The sequence below is a fragment of the Phoenix dactylifera genome, chromosome 4 (assembly GCF_051530095.1).
Source record: "Phoenix dactylifera cultivar Ajwa chromosome 4, Ajwa_hap1_PhDact_Kaust_v1.1, whole genome shotgun sequence".
NCBI classification, from domain to species: Eukaryota; Viridiplantae; Streptophyta; class Magnoliopsida; order Arecales; family Arecaceae; genus Phoenix; species Phoenix dactylifera.
The window spans coordinates 42,266,121-42,286,448 of NC_143193.1; the positions used below are offsets into that span (position 1 = coordinate 42,266,121).

The window sequence follows — 20,328 nt, forward strand, 5'->3', positions numbered from 1 at the left end:
GCTTTTCCTTTGGAGTTGTATTCTATTATTTGTTGAATGAATGAACTTTCTTATATATATCTTATCTACTTTATTGATACAATTATTGCCATAGAAATTAAAAGGCTCTAAATATATAATGTGCTCTTCTTCTTAACAAATGAAATGATTTAGAGAAATAATTCAAGGTGATTAAATTCATCCTTGATGCAATTTGGATGCATGTCTAGATAGCACACATCAACTCTATCATCTTATCTATGTGATTCTTGCCCCTCCAAAACTTTATTTTGATCATACAATGAATGCCATATCCTTCTTATTAATGCATAATAAAAAGGGTGAAAAACTGATCAACACTTCCCTTGTCAACCATGAAAAGTTTAAAATCAATGCTTGAATAACATTCAATAAATTTTCAAACAAGTAAGGATATAGATATTCCTCCATAAAGCACATCTCACTTTTGGTGGAGCTATTCATCCTTCTTCTCATTATGCGTGTGAGGGAGGAAGGGAGGGAGGGAGATCATAGTTATTCATCTTTTATGTGACTTTTGGGTCCAAGACTATTAGCAGATTATAATTCCATATATTTAGCCCTCGCCAGTAGCCGCAAAATTCATATTATAAACTAATCTAAATTAGGGGTGCAATTAGGTTGGGTTGGTTCAGTCAGAAACTGACTCGGACCAACTTGATCGAAATAAGTTTTTAATTATTGGAACCATAATTGAACCAATCAATGAAACCTAGCCCAACCCAACCGAACCAAGATTAGGTTGGTTCTTGGGTTATTCCTTGTTTGAAAAAACAAGTAACTTATTAATTTTGTACAAGAATAATGTAATACCTTGTGCTTGAATAAATATAAAACTGAAGCTATCATATAAATTGTTTAATAAAATAATAAAAAACAAAATTCAACATCAATAACTTAATATTTTATAAAAATAAAAAAGTTATAACTTGTCTAATACGGACTATAAATCAACAAATGAAAGCAAATTCTATGTCCATCAACTTAACTATAGGTTTATTTACTCATGTCAAAAAATCAGTTGTGGATCTAAATAGATAAATAAGGGGGAGAGAATTAAGTACAGATGTAGCTAAGATTATTTAAATATTTAGAACAAGTATAAGCACATATTTAAGCAAATCTATCCATCCAAAGTAGAAAGAAAGAAAAGAAAGAAAGGAACTAATGATAATGATGGAAGATCTTTGACCGCACAAGTTCCAATTCAATAAATACTGTGCATGTTTCCGGGCTAGATCAAGTCAGGTCCGGATTACCTGATCCTTTAGCATACACTCGATCTAGTCCAATTGGATTTCAAAAAATTGGAACAAGAATTGGTCGAATCCTACATAAAATCTAAAACAAACCAACCCAATAAGATTGCCTTGATTCGCCACTAACCCATATCCACCCCGAATCCAAACAGAAATCGGAATCCTTCGTTCCAAATTGCGAAAATTAAGGCACGATATAAATTGAGTTTGTTTAAACTTCAAAGAAAGGGGGGGCACCTGAACGCCCCCAAAACTGGTTGGTCGCTACGCCAAGCATCCCTTCGATTCGGGTGGTTCTATATACACCCCCCCTATTGCTCAGGACACCCCCCAAAAATTAAAAAAAAATTAAATACTCTCTACACCCCCCCATTTGCTAAGGACACCCCTAAAAAATTAAAAATTTCTAAATTACCCCCCACCCTCCCCACCCCCTCACCTAAATTGCTCTCTACACCCCCCAAACCCCCCCCACCCCGCTCTTCCCCTCCAAAACACCTCGCCAACGCCCAAAACCCCCCGTTCCCCCTTCTCCCTCTCGTCGCCGGCATTCTCCCGATCTCCGACCACCTCGCCGGCTTCTCCCGGAACCACCTCGCCGGCTTCTCCCGAAATTTTTTTTTTCACGGTTCGTGCTCCGTTCGGCACTGGATCGCCGAACAAAAGGCTTCTGTTCGGCTGAACAGTGCCGGACAGAAGCCTTCTGTTCGGCACTGTGCAGCCGAACAGATCTGTTCGGTTGAGGGTTGCCGAACAGAAGGCTTCTGTTCGGCACTGTTCAGCCGAACAGAAGCCTTTTGTTCGGCGATCCAGTGCCGAACGGAGCACGAACCGTGAAAAAAAAAAATTTCGGGAGAAGCCGGCGAGGTGGTTCCGGGAGAAGCCGGCGAGGTGGTCGGAGATCGGGAGAATGCCGGCGACGAGAGGGAGAAGGGGGAACGGGGGAGGAGGGGTTTAAGGGGGGTTTGAGGGGTGTTTTTTTTTTTTCTTTTCAAAACGAAACGGAGGAGGAGGGAGGGGGGTGTATGAGAAAATTTCAAGGGCAATATGGTAATTACACTAAAGGTTAGTTTGGGTTTTTTATTTTTGGTTTTTGGGGGGTGTCCTGAGCAATAGGGGGGGTGTATATAGAACTACCCCTTCGATTCCCTTCATGTCTAAGGAAGTCCTTGACGACGACGCCGTCCTCAGCGACGTCGACGACGACGACGCAAACACCGCGCCCGCCTCCTCCGGCGAGCCTCCCTCAGCCGACGACCGCTGCCGCGTCCACAACCTCCTCGCCGAGCTCGAACAGGAGCGCCGCGCGCGGAAGGCCGCCGAGGGCGAGCTCTCCCGTCTCCAGTCCACCCACAACCGCCTCAAGGCCTTCGCCCAGGACGTCATCCGGAAGCGCGACGACGCCCTCCGCGAGAAGGAGGACACCGCCCGCTCCGCCGCCCGGGCGGCGGTGGAGCTCGCCGAGGCCGTGAGGCAGAAGGACGCCCTCCGGTCGGAGGTGGAGTCCGCTGCCCAGATGCTGGTTTCCGGCATCGAGAAGTTTTCCGGAAAAGTCGCCGACTTTAAGAATTTCTCCGCCGGCGGCTTGCCGAGGTCGGAGAAGCACACTGGGATGCCGGCCGTGGCCTACGGCGTCGTCAAGAGGGCGGACGAGATCGTGGAGGAGCTCGTAAAGCAGATTGATGCGGCGGCCAAATCCAGAGATGCAGCTCGTGAGCAGGTGGAACAGAGGAACTATGAGATCGCCATTGAGGTCTCAGAGCTTGAAGCAACCATTGGCGGGCTTAGAGAGGAGGTCTCTAAGAAGGGCTCTGAGATTGAGAGACTGGAGAAGTTGGTTACCGAGAGGGATGCCAAGATTTATATCTTGGAGATGGAGAATTCAAAGCTGAGGCAGTTTAGCGAGGATTTTGATAGCAAATCGAGAAGTTTGGAGACCAAAATACAGTCACAGAGACCATTGCTTATCGGTCAGTTGAATCACATGTCTAAGGCTTATGAACAGATTCACGATATTATTCGAATTGCAGATGCAGGGACATTGGATCAGTCAGAATTGTTGGATTCTTTGTCTCTGGGCAAAGAGATGGATGTGGATGAGAATTTACAAACTTTGTTTGAAACATCAGTTTCTATTTATAAGCTGGCCAAGGTTGCTGTGCACAAAGTAAGGGAAAAAATGGAAGAGAAAGGACAGGAGACAAGAGTTTTGAGGGATAAAGTTGATGAGTTATTGGTGGAGAAGCAGCATGTGGGTACCTTGCTTAGAAGCGCCTTGTCATCAAAGACAGATAAGGTGTTGGAAATGGCAGAAAATGTGCTGAGAGAGGCTGGGATAGATTTGAGACTCAATGGCCATGGGAGGCATGGTGTGGAGGAGAGAGAAGATGATGATGAAGTCTATACATTGGTATACATCTCTCTTCATATTGCTGGTCTATCTATTACTATAATGATCTAGAATGATGATCTTGATTTTGGATTATGTTTGAAGTGGATTACTGAAACTTGCTTTGCATGCCCTTGTACAGGCTGGTGCTTTGCAGAATACTGTGAAAGCATCTCAACTTGAGATCGTTGAGCTGCAGCATTTAGTGGAAGCACTAAGGTATCTGTTATATTGTTTGAAGAGTTCTGTTCATGCACATCTAGCAAAATTAATATTCATATTGTCGGTATCTGCATTATGGATTCTATGGATTCTTCAAAATACCACTTCCTTCATCGTCAGCAGGCCATTCCATTTACCTAATAACTTCCACATGTACTTCAACCTTCTCTTTATCCAAAAGATATACTATTCCCATATTCCCATGCCCCTCCTTTACAAATATCCATTTTAAACTTGAATAAATTTCTCTAAGGCGCATATTAGCTATCTGTGTTAAAATATCATTCTACTTTCATCCAGATTAAAGTCTATTTTAAATTATCACAACATCTAAGAAACAGAATTAAATACAAAACATGCAAAATTATATAAATCATGCCAAAAAGGAAAGTCTATGAAATGCTTATCGAAACTATTTAAAATGATATGTACAAATGGAAAATTTGTACAGAATAGTTTTCTTGGCTTCAATAATTGTTTCAACTTAATTCAAGTTACTAGGTTTATTCGTGTAAGCTGGAACTTTAGATAGCTAGAGCACTGGGTGCCTCATGTTTGTACGCCCTGCAAAGAATGGGTTTGAGAAGGAAATAGATGAACCAGAAATTATATTTTTTTTTCCTTTGGCTTCTCTTTTACATGTTTACTAAGGGTCTATAAAGGATATATTTGTATCTCTTATAAGGGTTGTGTTCATGTGTTCGGTTCATCTCATCTTCTTATTACTCTTGTTTTGGAGGTTTCTTGTAGGTCCTAGGGCACGATAGTTGGAGACAATTAGTGTGGGCGTGGTTTGGAACATGGTGGACCCAAAATTTGGTAATAAAACACGAGTTTGTAAGTGGTGCATGGAGCAACTTTAAGTTTTTGCCAAGATGTTTTGATATGTTCCAGGAATTCAAGTGAACTTGGGTAAGACAACCATTGTGGAAATCGATGTGTTTGATGTGTGCAAGTGGCAAGTTATATGGGTTGCATAGTAAGAGAATTTCTATGTGGTACTCCACTTTAGCTTTGAAGATAGGAGGTTTGAAGGTGCACTTTGATCCGAAGTTTTAAATATCAATACGAGCCCCCTTTATCAGTATGGTACTGTTTACAACAGTATAAACTGAAATTAAAAATGTCAAAAAGAATAAAAAGACTTTGGGTACTAACTGGTACGGTCTATATGGTACTTTTGGACTCACTAGTATAGACAGGCATGTATGTATTATTACAGACCTTTTCAATGTTCTAGCACCTATGCTAGTGCTGGTATCGAAGATAACACATCATGCTGGTAGTTTTCAAATTCATGTTTTGATTTGATATAGAGAGGGTTTGTTGGGCAGAAAATAAATGTTCAATCTTTGTAGTGGGAGAGATATCACTAGTAAAGCTAATTCTATTGAAGCAATCTTCACATTTATATTGTCTTTATCTTTGACATGTTCATTGGTTGGTTTGCTTTTTCTTGGTAGACCATTGGTTGGTTAGTTAAGTACCGAAAATGTAGATGAATCTTATTTTGAACGGGGTTATTGGAATGGTTAGCCTAAAGTGGAATAATTTCTCACAACTAATGAGAGGAGAGAGCTTGGGCTAGGATAAATTTGAAAAACGAAAATCGCTCATGGGAAATTATTATGGAGATCATTCCTTTAAGTTGCGGAGTCAAGGATGGTTGTTTATGGCTAGGTTATATGAACTATGAAGAGATAGTTCATGAATAGTACTTCTAACCCATATGTGGTCTCAAGTTAGTGGAATTGCGCCCTAGATAGGAGTTAAATATTTTAGGTTGAACGAGTTGTGTTGAGGCTTTTCAAGTTTTTACCATTTTGTTGAGGAATTAAGGATAAAAAGGGGCATTGCAATGCATGAGGTTCCGTCATTGCAGGGTTGAGGGAGGGTCAGATGCATGCAACCTTACCTCTATGTGCAGAGAAGCTATTTTCGTGTTTCGAACTTGTGACACCCAAATCATAATGGAGCAACCTTATCATTTCACCAAATGGAGGAACTAAGAATGCTTTTCTTTTCTTTTCTATTTTTATAGACAGAAATTTTGGTTTAGAACAAGGTTAAAGACTAATAGAATGGAGTTATATGACACCCCCACACGAGGTAACCATAACTTGAGGAGCTCAACCTTATCTAGTCTATCCTTCGCAGGTACAGGCCTTGTCATAGGACATGAGATGATAATTGGAAGCTAGAGAAGATTTCAAGGTGAATTGTTATCATCTCTGATTCACCCATTGAATTTGCTTAAATCTTCAAAAGTAGGGTTGATGCACTGAATTTTAAAAGCAATTGTGTTTTCTCCTGGTTTGGCCTCCTAAAAAGAGGTTTAGTATAGAGATTGCTTCTCTATGGTGAGAGTGATGGAAATATATTTCCTCAGCTATTCCTTTGGTTCAATTTGTCTATATTCATCTTGGGGACTTTTGTGAACCATAATGGAGCATAGTGGCCGACCCAAAGCTCTATGAGTGCACTTCCTAAGTGTGGGGTAAAATTAAAATTTAAAAGAGAGACATCTAGGACTGGATTCCTTTAATGAGTTGATGGAAATTCTGGGACAGAAAGAGTTAGATTTGTTGTTAAAAATTGAAATGGTGGAGGATGCAAGGAAAGCAATTTGCATGCTTACTAGAAGAGTGTTTGAGGAAGCAATGAATAGCGCTCACAGTTTGAGGTTCTTTTGCTTGGATAGCAATTGCTTTCTGCATTTTGGTTCTAGGGTAGCACAAATCTCAACCCCAGTAGATCAATGAACTGAAATAAGCTGCAGTGAACATCCAACTAGCTAGCTTTAGGGAGACATCTTTTCACCCAAGTGTTAGATTTTGACAATTTGGGAGATCTAATATTATTTCATGGCCCTCTGCATAAACTTTTCCAAATTTGTTAATGCATCTATATATTGTCTACAAGAAAATTAAGAGTGTTTATTCAATTAGACATCCATCTATCTATCTATTCTATGTAGTGTTTAGCAAGCAAATTGATTTATTCTTATGTTGTCTCCTGTGGGTTCTCCATGCTTTCTCGATATTATCAGTTATATAAGAGCAAAATATCCTAAATGGTCACAGATTTTACATCAAGAGATCTTGTCAATTCAATGAATCTGGAGCTTGGTCTGCTATATCTGGATCTAAACGTGTATATCATATTAGAGAAGTATATTCCATCTAAGCTTTCTCCTTTGTGGTTAAAAATTGTCAGTGATTAATAAGTTAAATCCTTCTGAGTAAAGATGAAATCTGGAGGCAAATATTGTCAGTGGACATAGTCCTATCTGCGCCAATCTTCATTCTGAATAATCCAAGAAAGGAGAACCAATTGCTATCTTCCAGTAAAACTTAACTGGAGGCAAAATGTAAGTCAATCACCATATTTTTTCTATTCCTAAAAATACACAAAAAACGTGCATGTCTTAAGAAGTTTAGTCCTGAGAATTCTGTGTGTAAAATGCTTGATTTGCCTTGTAGAGTTATCTCTATTTCCAAACATGGAGATGCATTTCTAACTACTTAAGTTGAGACTTGGAAATACTTGTTCTGCTCAAACAGAGAAAGGACCGAACCAATAGAAAAGGACAAAGTAAATTTAGACTGCAGGAGTCTGGAAGATTTAATAAAAACATGGTTGATGATGCTATAAGGACATCGTGGCCCCTTTATCTAGAATGACTGGATAATATTAAGAATATGGAGATTAAGCATGAGTGCATGGTTATTTTCATGCTTGAGTAAAAAGGAGAATTTGAGATTTGATGTATGACACAGTTATCAAGTCACCATTCATAATAGTTTGGAAAATCATGTTTTGCCGGACAGATGTTTCACATCTCTTGATAATGTTAAAACTTTTAATGGAACAAATGAACAGCAAATGAATGTTATCAGAATTTGATTATGACAAGCATAATCCAAGAATAGTAGACTTGAAATCTTCCACCTATTGGGAAAGGAAATATTGGGCTGAATATTTAGTCAAGTCCCAACCTGAGCCTAAAAAATGTTCCATCCAGCTGAGTCTTGGACTGAAAATATTTGTAGGTCTTATCTATAAGCCATATGACACTTGATTTTGCCAATTTTGTCTTGTTTGGACCTAAATAATTCTTAAATTATTATTCTCAAAAAAATCCTAAATTAAGTCATGATTTATACAACACAAGCTAATTCAACAAGCTCAAATTTATTAAACTAAATCTGGCTTTAATGATAGCTACAAGCGAACCTCCCATGTTTGCTTTGGCATTCATAAGCTACTAAGAGCCACAAGTAGGTCTTGCAGGTCCAATTTGCATATATTTGCTTTTAAAAACTTTTTTAGATCAGCAAGTTGGTCTCTCATATCTACTTTTTCTTAATTTGGTTTAATATTCCTTTAAAACGCTCAAGGTGTGACATGTCAACCTTGTATAAGTAGACCTAGAAGCCTATTAAGAGCCAAACAAATGTGCTTCACTTTTCCTTTTAGAAAATTTGTGATTCACTTATTTACTTGGCTAAAATTATGGTCTTAAATCCATTAAGAGCCATATATAACTCTAGAGGTCCATCAAGGCCATAGCTGTGGCCAAGTCAAAGCCGTAAGTGGGTCTTGCATGCTCTCTTTGGTTAAATTGTTCCCACATGCCCAGCAGAGTTACGACCGAGCCCTACTTGCTGATGGATCAGCAACTTTATGCAGCTAAAGTGATACTTGAATAATAACCTAAGTAACTTATAGGACCATTAAGATAGTTTGAATCAAAACCTTGACCCTATACAGCATGTGTTTTCTTTAGGCTAGCCTGATGATCCACATAGATGTGCTTCTTAAGAAACCATAAGATATTTGGTTTCCATAGGTTTCCATCTTTATGTCCATTAATGTTACTTGGATATGTGACATGGGTGTCAAATGTCCAAGTGTCCTAAAGAATCTGACATGGGAATCTTCTAAAAATTGGACACATTTATATCTTGTATACGTATGTGTAAATATGTCTTAATGTATGCATATAATGAATTAGGATCCAGTTTTGTGCTCCTCAAGTTCATAATTTGATAAATGGTTGCTGATTATTATATAAGACTTAGAACTTTTCATACAGAAGTGAGACAAGCGGACATATAACGATAATGATCTCATAATTTGATAGTATGAAGTGTTAAAGGATGTCGTTAAATGTCCCAACTGTATCAAATGTCGAAGTCTCCAACTCATCAAAAAATCCAAAATTTGGAGTGTCCAGGCAACACTTGCCATGCTAAATAAGGGCTTGTGATCTACATCAATTCTCTTTAGAATGTTGTTGTTGCATTTGGGCTTATGGTCACCTATACACGTTCTGTGGGGATTCATAATGAATTTTTTCAGTGTCATGTTTTGGTTTGTGATCCACATATACATGTTTCTAAGGATCCATTAAACATTTCATTTTGTGGCTTTTGATGCATACCATAATTAGGACTATGGTCCACATTTGAAGGCTTCTTTGGGGTCCATATGACATTTGGTTTCAACGTACAGAACCCTGTTTTCTTTTCATCTTTAGGATAAATGAGTCTTGGATTCAGTAGCTTCATTGCTCCAGGCTCTATTTTTTGGCAGTTTATTTTTAATATTACAAAAATCTGAAAATTCAATTATTTAAGAAAAAGTAGGCAACCCTTCAGAAAAAATTATATTGTGTGGAACCTTTGAATGTATCAATTTGGTGGTTACATTTTGTAATAGTCAAAAAAATATATTTTTAACATAAAACATTTAAAACAAGCATGTTTAGAGTGCAATAAATCATTTTCTTGTTGAGCTTTAGAATACCTAAACCTTTGTTAAAAAATTGCTTTTCTTATTACCTTTGTTTGGAAGCTAATAATGTAATGATTCCAGATCTTTTGGAAATTCATAAAGCTATGTTTAATGTAGAGAAAATGCTTCCTGACTTTCGTATAAATGATGAAGAAAAGATGAATAATTAGTATAAATAGCCCATGGATGTGATATATTTGGCCTTGTAAATTTACTCATGGTTGGATCTGTGAAACTAACCCTAGTTTTGGATCCGTTTAGGCTGTAAAATTTCAGTTTTGAATTTGGATTTTAGGCCACCTCGTGTTTTCCCCATAAATTACCTTGAGCTTATGCTCCACAAATACATATTCCTTACCAATCCAACCAACATTTGTCTACTCAGGTACTTGGCCTTTTTTCCATACAACAATTGGGTTTATTGTCTATATAACTCCAATTTGCACATAAATTATCATATCTGCTTTAAATGGACGTTACATGTGGGTTTAAGCAAGGATTGCTGTGCTGGAACCGGGGCTCAGACCGGTTGTCTAGCAGCACGGGTCGGTCATCCCTGTGCCGTTCCGTGCTGGCCCTTTACCAACATAGTGAAGGGGGCGGGAAAGAGGAAGAATGGAGGCTGGTGACGGGCCGACGAGCCACGCGGAGGGGTTGAAAAGGGGCTGTGCCACCGGTTTTCCTGTTTCATTCGAAACATGGCCCTGGAGGGGCCTTTTTTTATTTTTGCAATTTTTAAGTTAAGTTGGCAAAATATGAGAACCCTCCGGGCCGACTTCAGACTTCACATAGAAATCGTGAAAATAAAAAAGAGCCCCCTCCGGCCCCCTGTTTTAAATGAAACAGGGAACTGGAGGTGGAGCTCCGCCTCCTTTGCACGGCTCTTTGGCCCTCCACTAGCCGACCTCCACCTCTCTCTCTCTTCTTTCCTCTCCCTCTCCCTCCCTCCCCCGCTCTCTCTCTCTTTTTCTCTCTTTCCTTTTTCTCCCCCTCCGTCGTTGGTGTCTTGTTTTGGTTGTAAGAACCATCCCGGTTCACCGCCGGTACGGTTTGGTACGCTCCGAATCGGGTGGTTCGGAACGGTTCCGCAAACGATGGGCTTAAGGTTCACATATGTTTATCAATACTCGTGTCTTTAAATTCTAACCTTAACTTAATGCTAGATTTAGGCTAATGGTCTATTATAAATCTTTCTCAGAGATCATATAGCATTTGATTCACTTTGTGATTTGGACTTAATCACATTATTCATTTTGGTATATTATCCATATAAATCTTTTTTGCAGATCCCTCAATAGTTAGATCTATTTGGAGTGAAACTTTAAATTTATGTTACATTTGTTTCTGTGGTGTATGCATTATCTTTAAGAATTCAAGTGACATTCGGGTCCATTGAAAATAGATTCCGAGTCTACATTTAGGATTAGATCTATGCGACCTGTGTACCATGCATGTCTATCACCCAATTTATCCACAATATGCATTTTCTCCATCCTTTTTTCTACTTCATATTTTTACAGACTATTGTATGCATGTGCTTGTGCATTTAATAAGCGATGTATGTGGGAAGTGATTAACAAACTCTGTGTCCTCTTTGAGGTTGTCAAAACGGTTTCTTGATTGGAGGTTCCTTGATGCTAATTGACTTCTTTCTCTAATAGAGACAGGGCTCACGAACAAAATGCCTTCTCTTGAGGGTGAATTTGATGGAATCAATCTACAAAATCAATAATATCTATTATGACTCTTCTATCTAGATGGTTGCTTATGATTACGTTTCTGTTCCATTTTATTATTTTTTCTTTCTTTTCTAATATTTAAAGTAATATGCTGTCACTGGTTGTCCTAGTTCAGCTGTCATCTAGATAAAACGCTTTGGCTGTTTATGCTCAGGCATGAATCCATATCTACACATATAGGTGCGGCATCCCATGATGCATCAATAAAATAGTTCAGTAATTCTTTATAAGATAAATATAAAAGAACTAGTGGTGATTGAAATTTGAATATATTTGCAATATTAAACCGTATGACAATACAAACTTTACACAGTTGAGAATATAAGCACATATTTCAGTATTAGTTGAATGATTTTATTTTGTTTCCATATCCTCATGTTACATGAAGGCTACTATCATCCTAATGGACGATTCCTAGTCCAGAATATGTAAAACATTTTACAAACTCAATGCAAGCCTAAATAAACCTTTATGAAATTCTTAAATTAAGTATTGCAAACTTTTAATCCATATTTGTAAAAAGTTCTTATTCTGTTGTGTGAGCTCAAGATAACAGTAATCACAAAATAGCTATAATGCATGCTGTAAGTGTCCGAAATCCTATGACTTGCTGTTGGTTACTGTCATTGGATTTCTAAAGTTAGCCCATGATTGCCAGTGTGGTGTATATGCTGCACTAAATTCACTTTATAAAATAAATAGTGAAATGTTGCTGTATGCGAAAACCATATTATTAAAAGCAAATATGTTGGCAATTGTCTTTAACATGAGCCATATAGTTCTTTGAGCTCCACTAAGTGGATTTTCTTTGTGAATATACTATTACTGGATTAAGGGCAGAGTCTAGCCTACTGAAGGCACATGTGGATTCTCAAGCAAAAGAGATTTCTCAGCAGAAGCAACAAATTAAGGAACTTAAGGAGAAAGATCAGATGGCAAATGAAAGTGTAAGTAACTTTCCATAGTATCAGAACTCAGAAGTTTTATGCAGTGCAGTAACTCCTTTCGTGAGCACTATTCATATCAGATGTCTTTCTAGTTTTTATTGGACTTAAACAGATTTTTTTTGGTTTTTAAAGGTTGAAGGCCTGTTGACGGACATTGCAGCTGCAGAAGAAGAAATTGTAAGATGGAAAACAGCAGCAGAGCAAGAAGCTGCAGCAGGCAGAGCTGTTGAACAAGAATTTCTCACACAGGTATGCTCACAGAGTAGTTTTTATTTTATACATGCCATGTATCTTTTTGGTATAGAAAATATTGACAGCTAATTTGATCTGCCAGTATCCTTTGCTTTACATGAGTTTGATACGATAAAATATTGATAGTTTGTAATTAGCCCATTCATTGTTCCATAGAATCTATGCTTTCATTTCATGCATATAATGCTAGAGAATTAGGCAGAAATGAAAAACTTACACCACTTCCTCTAGAACATAAGGTTGGCTCTAATTCTCCACTTTTAGTTTTTTGAGAATGACAGAATCTCACTTCCCATTGATAAAATACTAGATTCAGTCTATTGCTCAAGTAGTAAGCGTCTAAACAGACAAATTTACTTTGATGGATGTCTTCCTATAATTAGAAGCAGCGTTTTTTAAAAGGAAAAAAATACATTGGATGGTCGCATCAATTGGGCCATCAAATTGTCATCCAAATCAAGAATTGAAAACCCAAGCATCGTGGCCTCATATTTGCAGTTCTGTGTGTAATGGCTTTGAGTGTGCATGGGAAGGCTAGTAGGGCCCAAGGTGTGCTATATCAGGCCCACACAGCCTAGTCAGCCTTATTGAGGCGGATCATGCACGAAGACCACACCAAAACCAAGTTGTACTTCCAAGGATTGCAAAAATGATACTGGAACTATAGTTTGGTAGAGTACTGTCAGTAAGATACTATATGTATCCTATATTGACATAGCCTCCTAACACTTTTTTTTTTACTCCCAGCCATAATACCGTCTGAAACTGGGTGGTATGGGTTAATACTCGGGGTATGGGATGGTTCCGCTCGATATGGACAGGTTTGGCTCATATATTGAGCCGAACCTTGGCACTATATGGGTACCTTGTCAGTGTTGTATGGTGGGTACAGCAGCCTTGAATATCTCCAAGGATCGACTTTTACGAAGGGATTTTTATGCTTGAAAATGTCAAGAAAGTTCTTTAAACTACGATATTGATTAGATGGCTATTTAAATATGAACATAATACTTAACTAGACTAGTTTAGGTTTCCATTAATTAGGCTGATAGTAGGATATTGAAAGCTTATTTCTCAAAGTTTACATTAAAATCATTTTTTAATTAAACCCTTTATGATTATCTGAAAAGTAGCTATATTGAATAATTTAAGAATTTATTAAAAGAAGACATGAATTATGCACAAGATAATGTAGCAATATTTGTTTCGATATTATTAAAATAAGACTACATGGTGTAGAAAAATTAACTATCTTTAGGACTAATATATGCTCATAAGATTGATGGACCATTAGATATTTAAACATTCCTTTTAGTTAAAATACATGCTCTCATAGTTTACTAAGTAGTCTATATAAATAAATTATAATATATAATGCTTTTCTTAATATATACACTAAAAATTTAGGTAATCTTGTTCGAGGTGATTTTATTACTATTAATCATAAAAAAGACATCACAAATCTATATCAGTAAAGTGTTTCTAGAAAATAGTTGGTCCTGGTTGATTCATTTCACCCTGTATGGATGAAGCTGACAATCTGATGACAATGGAAACCTATCTAATGAATAAATATGTTGAATCGATCCATCTTGTTCACATTAATTGAAGAAACTTATCATCCAATGAAAGGGCTATTGATGATTTAACAGTTTAGATTACTCCATATTATCTATTCCAATAGAAGACATATGGAATAGATTAAGTCGCATGGTTCATCCACCTTAAGCAACTTCCAATCCTACAACTCTAAAGGCCTTGTGGATCAATAAATGAACTATGGATTAAATCATTTGGTTGTCCATCTAATTAAAGTCACTTATGATCCAATATCTCTAAAAGCTTTGCAGATCTATAGATGGATTAGATTAAGTCATTCAGTCGATTTTATTAGAGTAATTTACCATTTAGCGGCTCTAAAGGCCTTGCAGATTAGTAGATGGATTAGATTAAGTCATTTATTCCGCTTGATTAAAGCAATTTAGGACTCCATGGCTCAAGGCTTTGTTGATCTGTAGATGGACTAGATTAAGCCATTTGGTTTATCTACTTTGAGAAACTTAAGATCCAATTCTTTAAAAGTCTTGTGGATCAATTGATGGTCTGCATTATATAGTTTAGTCCATCTAACAGTATGTAAACTTACAATTCGATGGCTCTAAATGTCTATAAGATTGATTAGCAGTCTAGATTATGTTTAGTCTGTTGAACTAATTTATGATTTGATGGCTTTCATACCTTGGGATCCATCTAGTTAAAACAATTTACAATCCAATTGCTCTAAAAGCCTTGTAGATCAGTAGACATACTAAATTGAATTATTTAATCTATCCATTATATGAAACTTATCATCCTACAGCTACCAAAGTCCCACTTATAATCTACATAACCCTATTTCATCCACCATTTGTTAAAAGAAACTTACTATTGTACGACCATAAAAGGCCCCACCTATAATTTAATGGTGCCTATTCAACGTGGCTCTGAAAGTAACCATCCCAAAAAGGCTTTTTGGTTAAAGGATTCCAAAGGGCATTTCTTATAATTAATGACAAAAAATAAGCCATCTAAGATTTAGATGGTTGCATACTTGGAGTTCCTATAAATATTTCGTCCTAGAACACAAAAGAGAGTACCCTCAATCTCTAATTTTCAAAAAAAGTGGGTGAAATGCTGGTTATCATACTCATCCCTTTTTATTCAAAAAAGAAGAGATCCCTCGATCTTATCACCAAAAGTGTGTTCTGAGCCGTTCTCTTCTACCAGGAGTTCTAGGCTTTTTGTAAAAGAGGTCAAGGACCTCTTAATATGAAGGTCTTTGGCTATTGTTCAATTTGAAGTCAATAGACATCACTAAAATAAGACCTTGGTTTTATACATCGACTACTATGTCGTTCCTAACCACTCAATTTGGGGTGTACCATACGGTATTGGGTTAGAACCTATACAAAAGTAAGATCTTGGTATAGGACCCGTACCGAGGTGAACCGGGATGCATGCCGATCCATGTCGAGGTGTGCCAAGGTGTACCGAGATAAAAAATAAAAAAAATTTATCCAAGATTTGTCTTGGTATGGGATACATACCATACCAAACCCATACCATACTGAACCGATAACATATGGTATGGTACTTAGTACTGAGATTGCGGAGCTTGGTTTCATACAAGGTCTCACTGCTATTTTCTAAGGAGTCCTAGACTCCATTACTTAAGGTCAAGTGTCTCTTTTCCTGAAGTGTGCTTCTTGTTACACTAACTAGATCCTTCGTTTTCATTTAATCTCATAGGCTTCTTATTCCAATAAAGAGTTCTAGGTTTCATTTGGAAGAGGTCATGGACCTCTTAATATGAAGTAGGGGTTCAACACTTCAACCCTTGTTCTACATAAGTAATCCACCACATAAAAGTGATTTGAAGAAAAGAAACTCCTTATGCCAGATGGCATCTAACTGACATAATATCAAGGATCACAAAGGTTCAAAAAAAACGTTATACAGGATCAAATGGTCTTGAATTCGTAATGATTTAAAGGTTGTTGATAAAATTATGACGAGTTTTCAGTCTCAAAAGTGTTGACAGATTGATTCTAAAAGCATATCTATTTCATCTTATATCTGATCTATGTTCTGTGAAAAAGAAATGAAAGATTTATAAGAATACTTGAAATTGATCCAATGGTGGATCTGTAAACAATAACCCTTTGATCTATGGCTGTTTACAGTGCAGACTGTAGGAAGTTAACAACAAGAATCAACTTAATGAGTTATAGAAGTTAATCTATAACTCTGATCAGTGATCAGCGAGATATCTTAAAAAAATAGAGAATAAACATGTACACAAAAACCAATATCTAGAAGGTCAAATGGTGGAAAAGACAACAAAAATGATTTAAATTTATTCAAACAAACTGATTCTGCATAGACTGAAATTCTAAATTTCAAATGGACATAACTGAAAATCTGATTAACCATCCATCAAATACATTTGATAGATTAAGATGATCTCTATCACATATTCAATGCCTAAGTTTCTCTCACGGTAAAAAAATAAACTATAATGATGTAAATATGGCCTTGAGATATTAGGCTTGAATGGATATCCAGACTAACCTTTTATCTATCTAATATCTCCAAGTCTATCACTGTCTGTTGGATGGTGAAGGTCAAAATTAACTTTTAAAAGCAAGAGATGTTGATCCGAATGGTCGAAGCAAAATGACCACCATGTCATAAGAGGAGACATTTAAAATGGTATGACTTTCAATGACCTCCACGTCAGTAAGCTGGATAAATGAATCTAAAATAAAATTACCTCCATATCGTTAAACTGGATAAAATCTAAATGAAATGATTTCCATGTCAATAAACTGGATGAACTCAAAATGGGATGCAGCTATGGCCTTGAGATAGTTGGCTTGAATTGATACCATGACTAACCTTTAATCTGTCTTGTATCTCTAAAGCTATCCCTGTCTGTTGGATGGTGAAGGTCAAAATTAACTTTTTTTGGGTAACTAGGGTCAAAGGGTTAACTTTTAAAAGCAAGAGATGTTGATCCAAAGGTTCAAAGTAAAATGACTGCCATGCAATTTGGATGGACATATTTAAAATGGTATGACTCTTTATGACCCTCATGTCAATAAGCTGGACAAACTCCACATCATTAAACTAGGAATAATCTAAATGAAATGACCTCCACGTCAATAATCTGGACAAAGCCAAAATGAAAGTACTGCAATGTTGTCGAACTAGACGTTCAAAATGAAATGACCTCCATTTCCATAATCTGGCAAACCTAAATGATATGTCTATTGAAATTCAAATGCAAATATATACAAGTTTTGATATATTTATTTAGTGATTTGCGCCTTGGGTTTGCCCTCAGTTAGGCCATGTACATACTGAGCGAGCAATATAATGAAATATAAATCTCTTTTATATAATGGCCTCCTTTTCTTTCAGGATTTATCTAAAATCTTTTAATTATAGGTTTCTTAATCAAAATGGTTGAATAAAAATAGATTCTTGATTAAAAATAATAACCAAAACTATTTTTTTGTTTGACAAGTTTATATGTTTAATATTTTATTTGATTTTCTTTACTAATTTCTTTATGAATCAGAAAATATTACATGTTGATGTAATTCCTTTTTTTTTTGCTTCGTAGATATTTTTTCCCTTTTCCAGAAACAGAGTGAAATATTAAAATGAGGTAATGCAATAAATGTTGCTTAGATAGGTTGCTGAAATGAAAAGAATGAAATATGCTTAGACGGGACATCAAAATATCTTATTTCTGGATTTGTTTTTTGTCTTGAGGTGCTTGATTAAGTGATATTTGTTATTTATAGTAAATACGTTCCTGCATTATTAGATTACTTAATTCATATAGCCTCAATGTAGTTCATATTTAATCTAAAAGTACCCAGACTACACAAACTACACAAATTACAACTCTAAATAACTCAAAACACAATAAAATGATGTGAAATAAATTGTGTTGATTTTCTCCTTTTTCTCTTTTTCCTTTTTTTCTTTTTCCTGTTTTTGGCAGAAATCCCATAACTCAGAGCAAAAGCTGTCTCAATTTTATCCGTTCAATTATATTAGATTGACCAGACTAAAAAAAAGTGGAAAACAAAAAATAAATATATATTTTTTTTCGTTACTTGCATTTGAAAAGTAGAAGAGGAACATAACAGCACAAGGGACTAGAATACTGCCATTACCGCTGCTGTTTGACCACTTCTTGATGGGGGCTTATACACCAGCATTTAAAACCAGCTAATATTCAAAAAATATATATGAAATATCTTTGCAGATGTTTGAAATTCTATAAGGGAGTATATATCAATGATGTAGTGCCAAACTGCCTGGAATTTAAGGTCGTGAAACAATCCAAGGATATGGTATTTTTTTTTCCTGAGATTTAAAGCATTTTTATCTTCATTTATCATTTTGTCAACCAATTTATGAAGTTCACAAATAGTTAAATTGGAAAAAACTGAGTCAGATTTACTCATTCACTTGTATTATCATTTACCAAAGAGAAAAAAATGTATTTCTTTATGTAAATTTTAAATTAGAAGAGGAAGATAACAACAGCAACAGAATAGTAGACTGCTATGATGGGCTGCAGTCCAACTGCTGCTTTTTGCGCTTCTCAAAATCAGGCTTCATATTTCACTCAAAGCTGTAGACTGCTACGAATTGGACAACGAACTACAAGACCACATCATATAAACTCCGACACCCATTTTTAATCAATCATGCAGGATGATACCCCAATTCCTCTATTCTTAAAACACAATTTAGTAATTTTATATATGGGTCATGTTCTTGGTGCCACTACAATCGTTGTTGAATTCTGATTTTGTTGCAGTTGTCAACTCTACGACAGGAGTTGAATGAGGCAAAACAAGCCTTGATCAATTTAGAGAACAAGCTCAAGTTTAAGGAAGAGACTGCAGCTGCAGCAATGACTGCAAGAGATGCAGCTGAGAAATCATTGAGACTGGCAGACCTAAGATCGACGAGGCTGAGGGAGAGGTTGGAGGAGCTGACGCAGCAGCTTGAAAAATCTGATAATACAAGTGATTCGAGGATTCAGAACAGTCACAGATATGTATGTTGGCCATGGCAGTGGCCGGGGTTAAACTTTCTAAGATACCATACTGATACACAGGGAAGTTCTAATGAGATGGAACTCTCAGAACCCCTTATCTAATTTATAAACAGAAGTGAGCTCTAGTAATTATGAATAGGAAATAATTCTAAGGAAATTTTTGTATTCTTTGTTAGCATTTCCGACCTAAAGTTAGGATCTTGCCTCCTGTAATCTTTGATGAACGAACTGAAGGGTAGAAGTGTGCAAAGTCAATGAACAATTAGAATGTGTTAAATTCTTTTTCACGAGTCCGTCTCAAATGCCATATGGTTTATTGTTCTCTTATGCTGTCATTATTATTACTGCCCGAGATGTAATACAAACTTATTACAGCATTTTTTCACCAAAAACAAAACTTATTACAGTATTTTTTAGGACTTATTTGGATTCCCGAGGGCAAGTTAGTTTGTGGATAAGATCTGCCTGCATGAGAACTTTTGAAAAGATTCAGATGATTGAAAACTTGAGGAATCAGAGGATTTATGAATTCCATTATTTCGAACCTTTTTGCACTTTCTTGATTATTTAGAGATCAGACTGGTAGAAGAGGATGCTTCAAAATCTGGTTCATAAATGAAAAAATTTAGGAAAAAAATTGATTCACATCCTTCAAAGGAAGAAAAAAAATTGGCACATCATGAAATATACAGATCAAAGAACTTCAATCCTACTTTGGAACACCCTTTGATTGATAGGAATAAATATATTTAAATAAAAAATATTAGAAACCCTTTGAGCTCAAACAAGAAATAGCAACAATATCAAACACAGTTTAAAGCATCACGTACTGGTTAGTGAGAAAAGTAGATCAAGGGAAGAATGTGATTCTCGATTACTGATTTGAGAGAATAGAAGAAGAATGCTGCTAGGAAGCACGCTGGACTTCCCATGCAGACGTTTCATGCGTACTTGTTGATTAATAGAATTTTGATTCTAATTTGGAAACCCGCATGGCCATGTGTCATGAGAATTTATATGTCCTGTAATCTATGTTTGAATGAAAACTTATTTTTCTTTTAAAAATCTAGTGTTTCAT

The 20,328-nt window shown here is 36.5% G+C and overlaps 1 protein-coding gene across 2 annotated transcripts; it reads left to right on the top strand.

Annotated features, from left to right (window-relative positions):
- The first annotated feature begins 2,418 nt into the window (after positions 1-2,418).
- LOC103709984 (uncharacterized protein At3g49055-like) lies at positions 2,419-19,537 on the top strand. 2 transcript variants are annotated; one of them, XM_039120941.3, is made up of 5 exons: positions 2,419-3,687; positions 3,809-3,885; positions 12,262-12,373; positions 12,506-12,622; positions 19,008-19,537. In XM_039120941.3, the coding sequence occupies exons 1-5, from the start codon at positions 2,431-2,433 to the stop codon at positions 19,350-19,352; spliced, it is 1,908 nt and encodes a 635-aa protein (XP_038976869.3). In that variant the 5' UTR covers positions 2,419-2,430; the 3' UTR covers positions 19,353-19,537. The 2 variants fall into 2 exon arrangements, with proteins under 2 accessions (XP_038976869.3, XP_038976870.3); XM_039120942.3 differs by having other exon boundaries at positions 19,026-19,537.
- Positions 19,538-20,328: the final 791 nt, after the last annotated feature.

Bases quoted from the DNA above. Each gene is read 5' to 3' on its own strand.
- LOC103709984 (XM_039120941.3), top strand. From the start codon at position 2,431: ATGTCTAAGGAAGTCCTTGACGACGACGCCGTCCTCAGCGACGTCGAC. The intron at 3,886-12,261 runs GTATCTGTTATA...TACTGGATTAAG, and splicing joins CATTTAGTGGAAGCACTAAG to GGCAGAGTCTAGCCTACTGA. The intron at 12,374-12,505 runs GTAAGTAACTTT...TGGTTTTTAAAG, and splicing joins ATCAGATGGCAAATGAAAGT to GTTGAAGGCCTGTTGACGGA.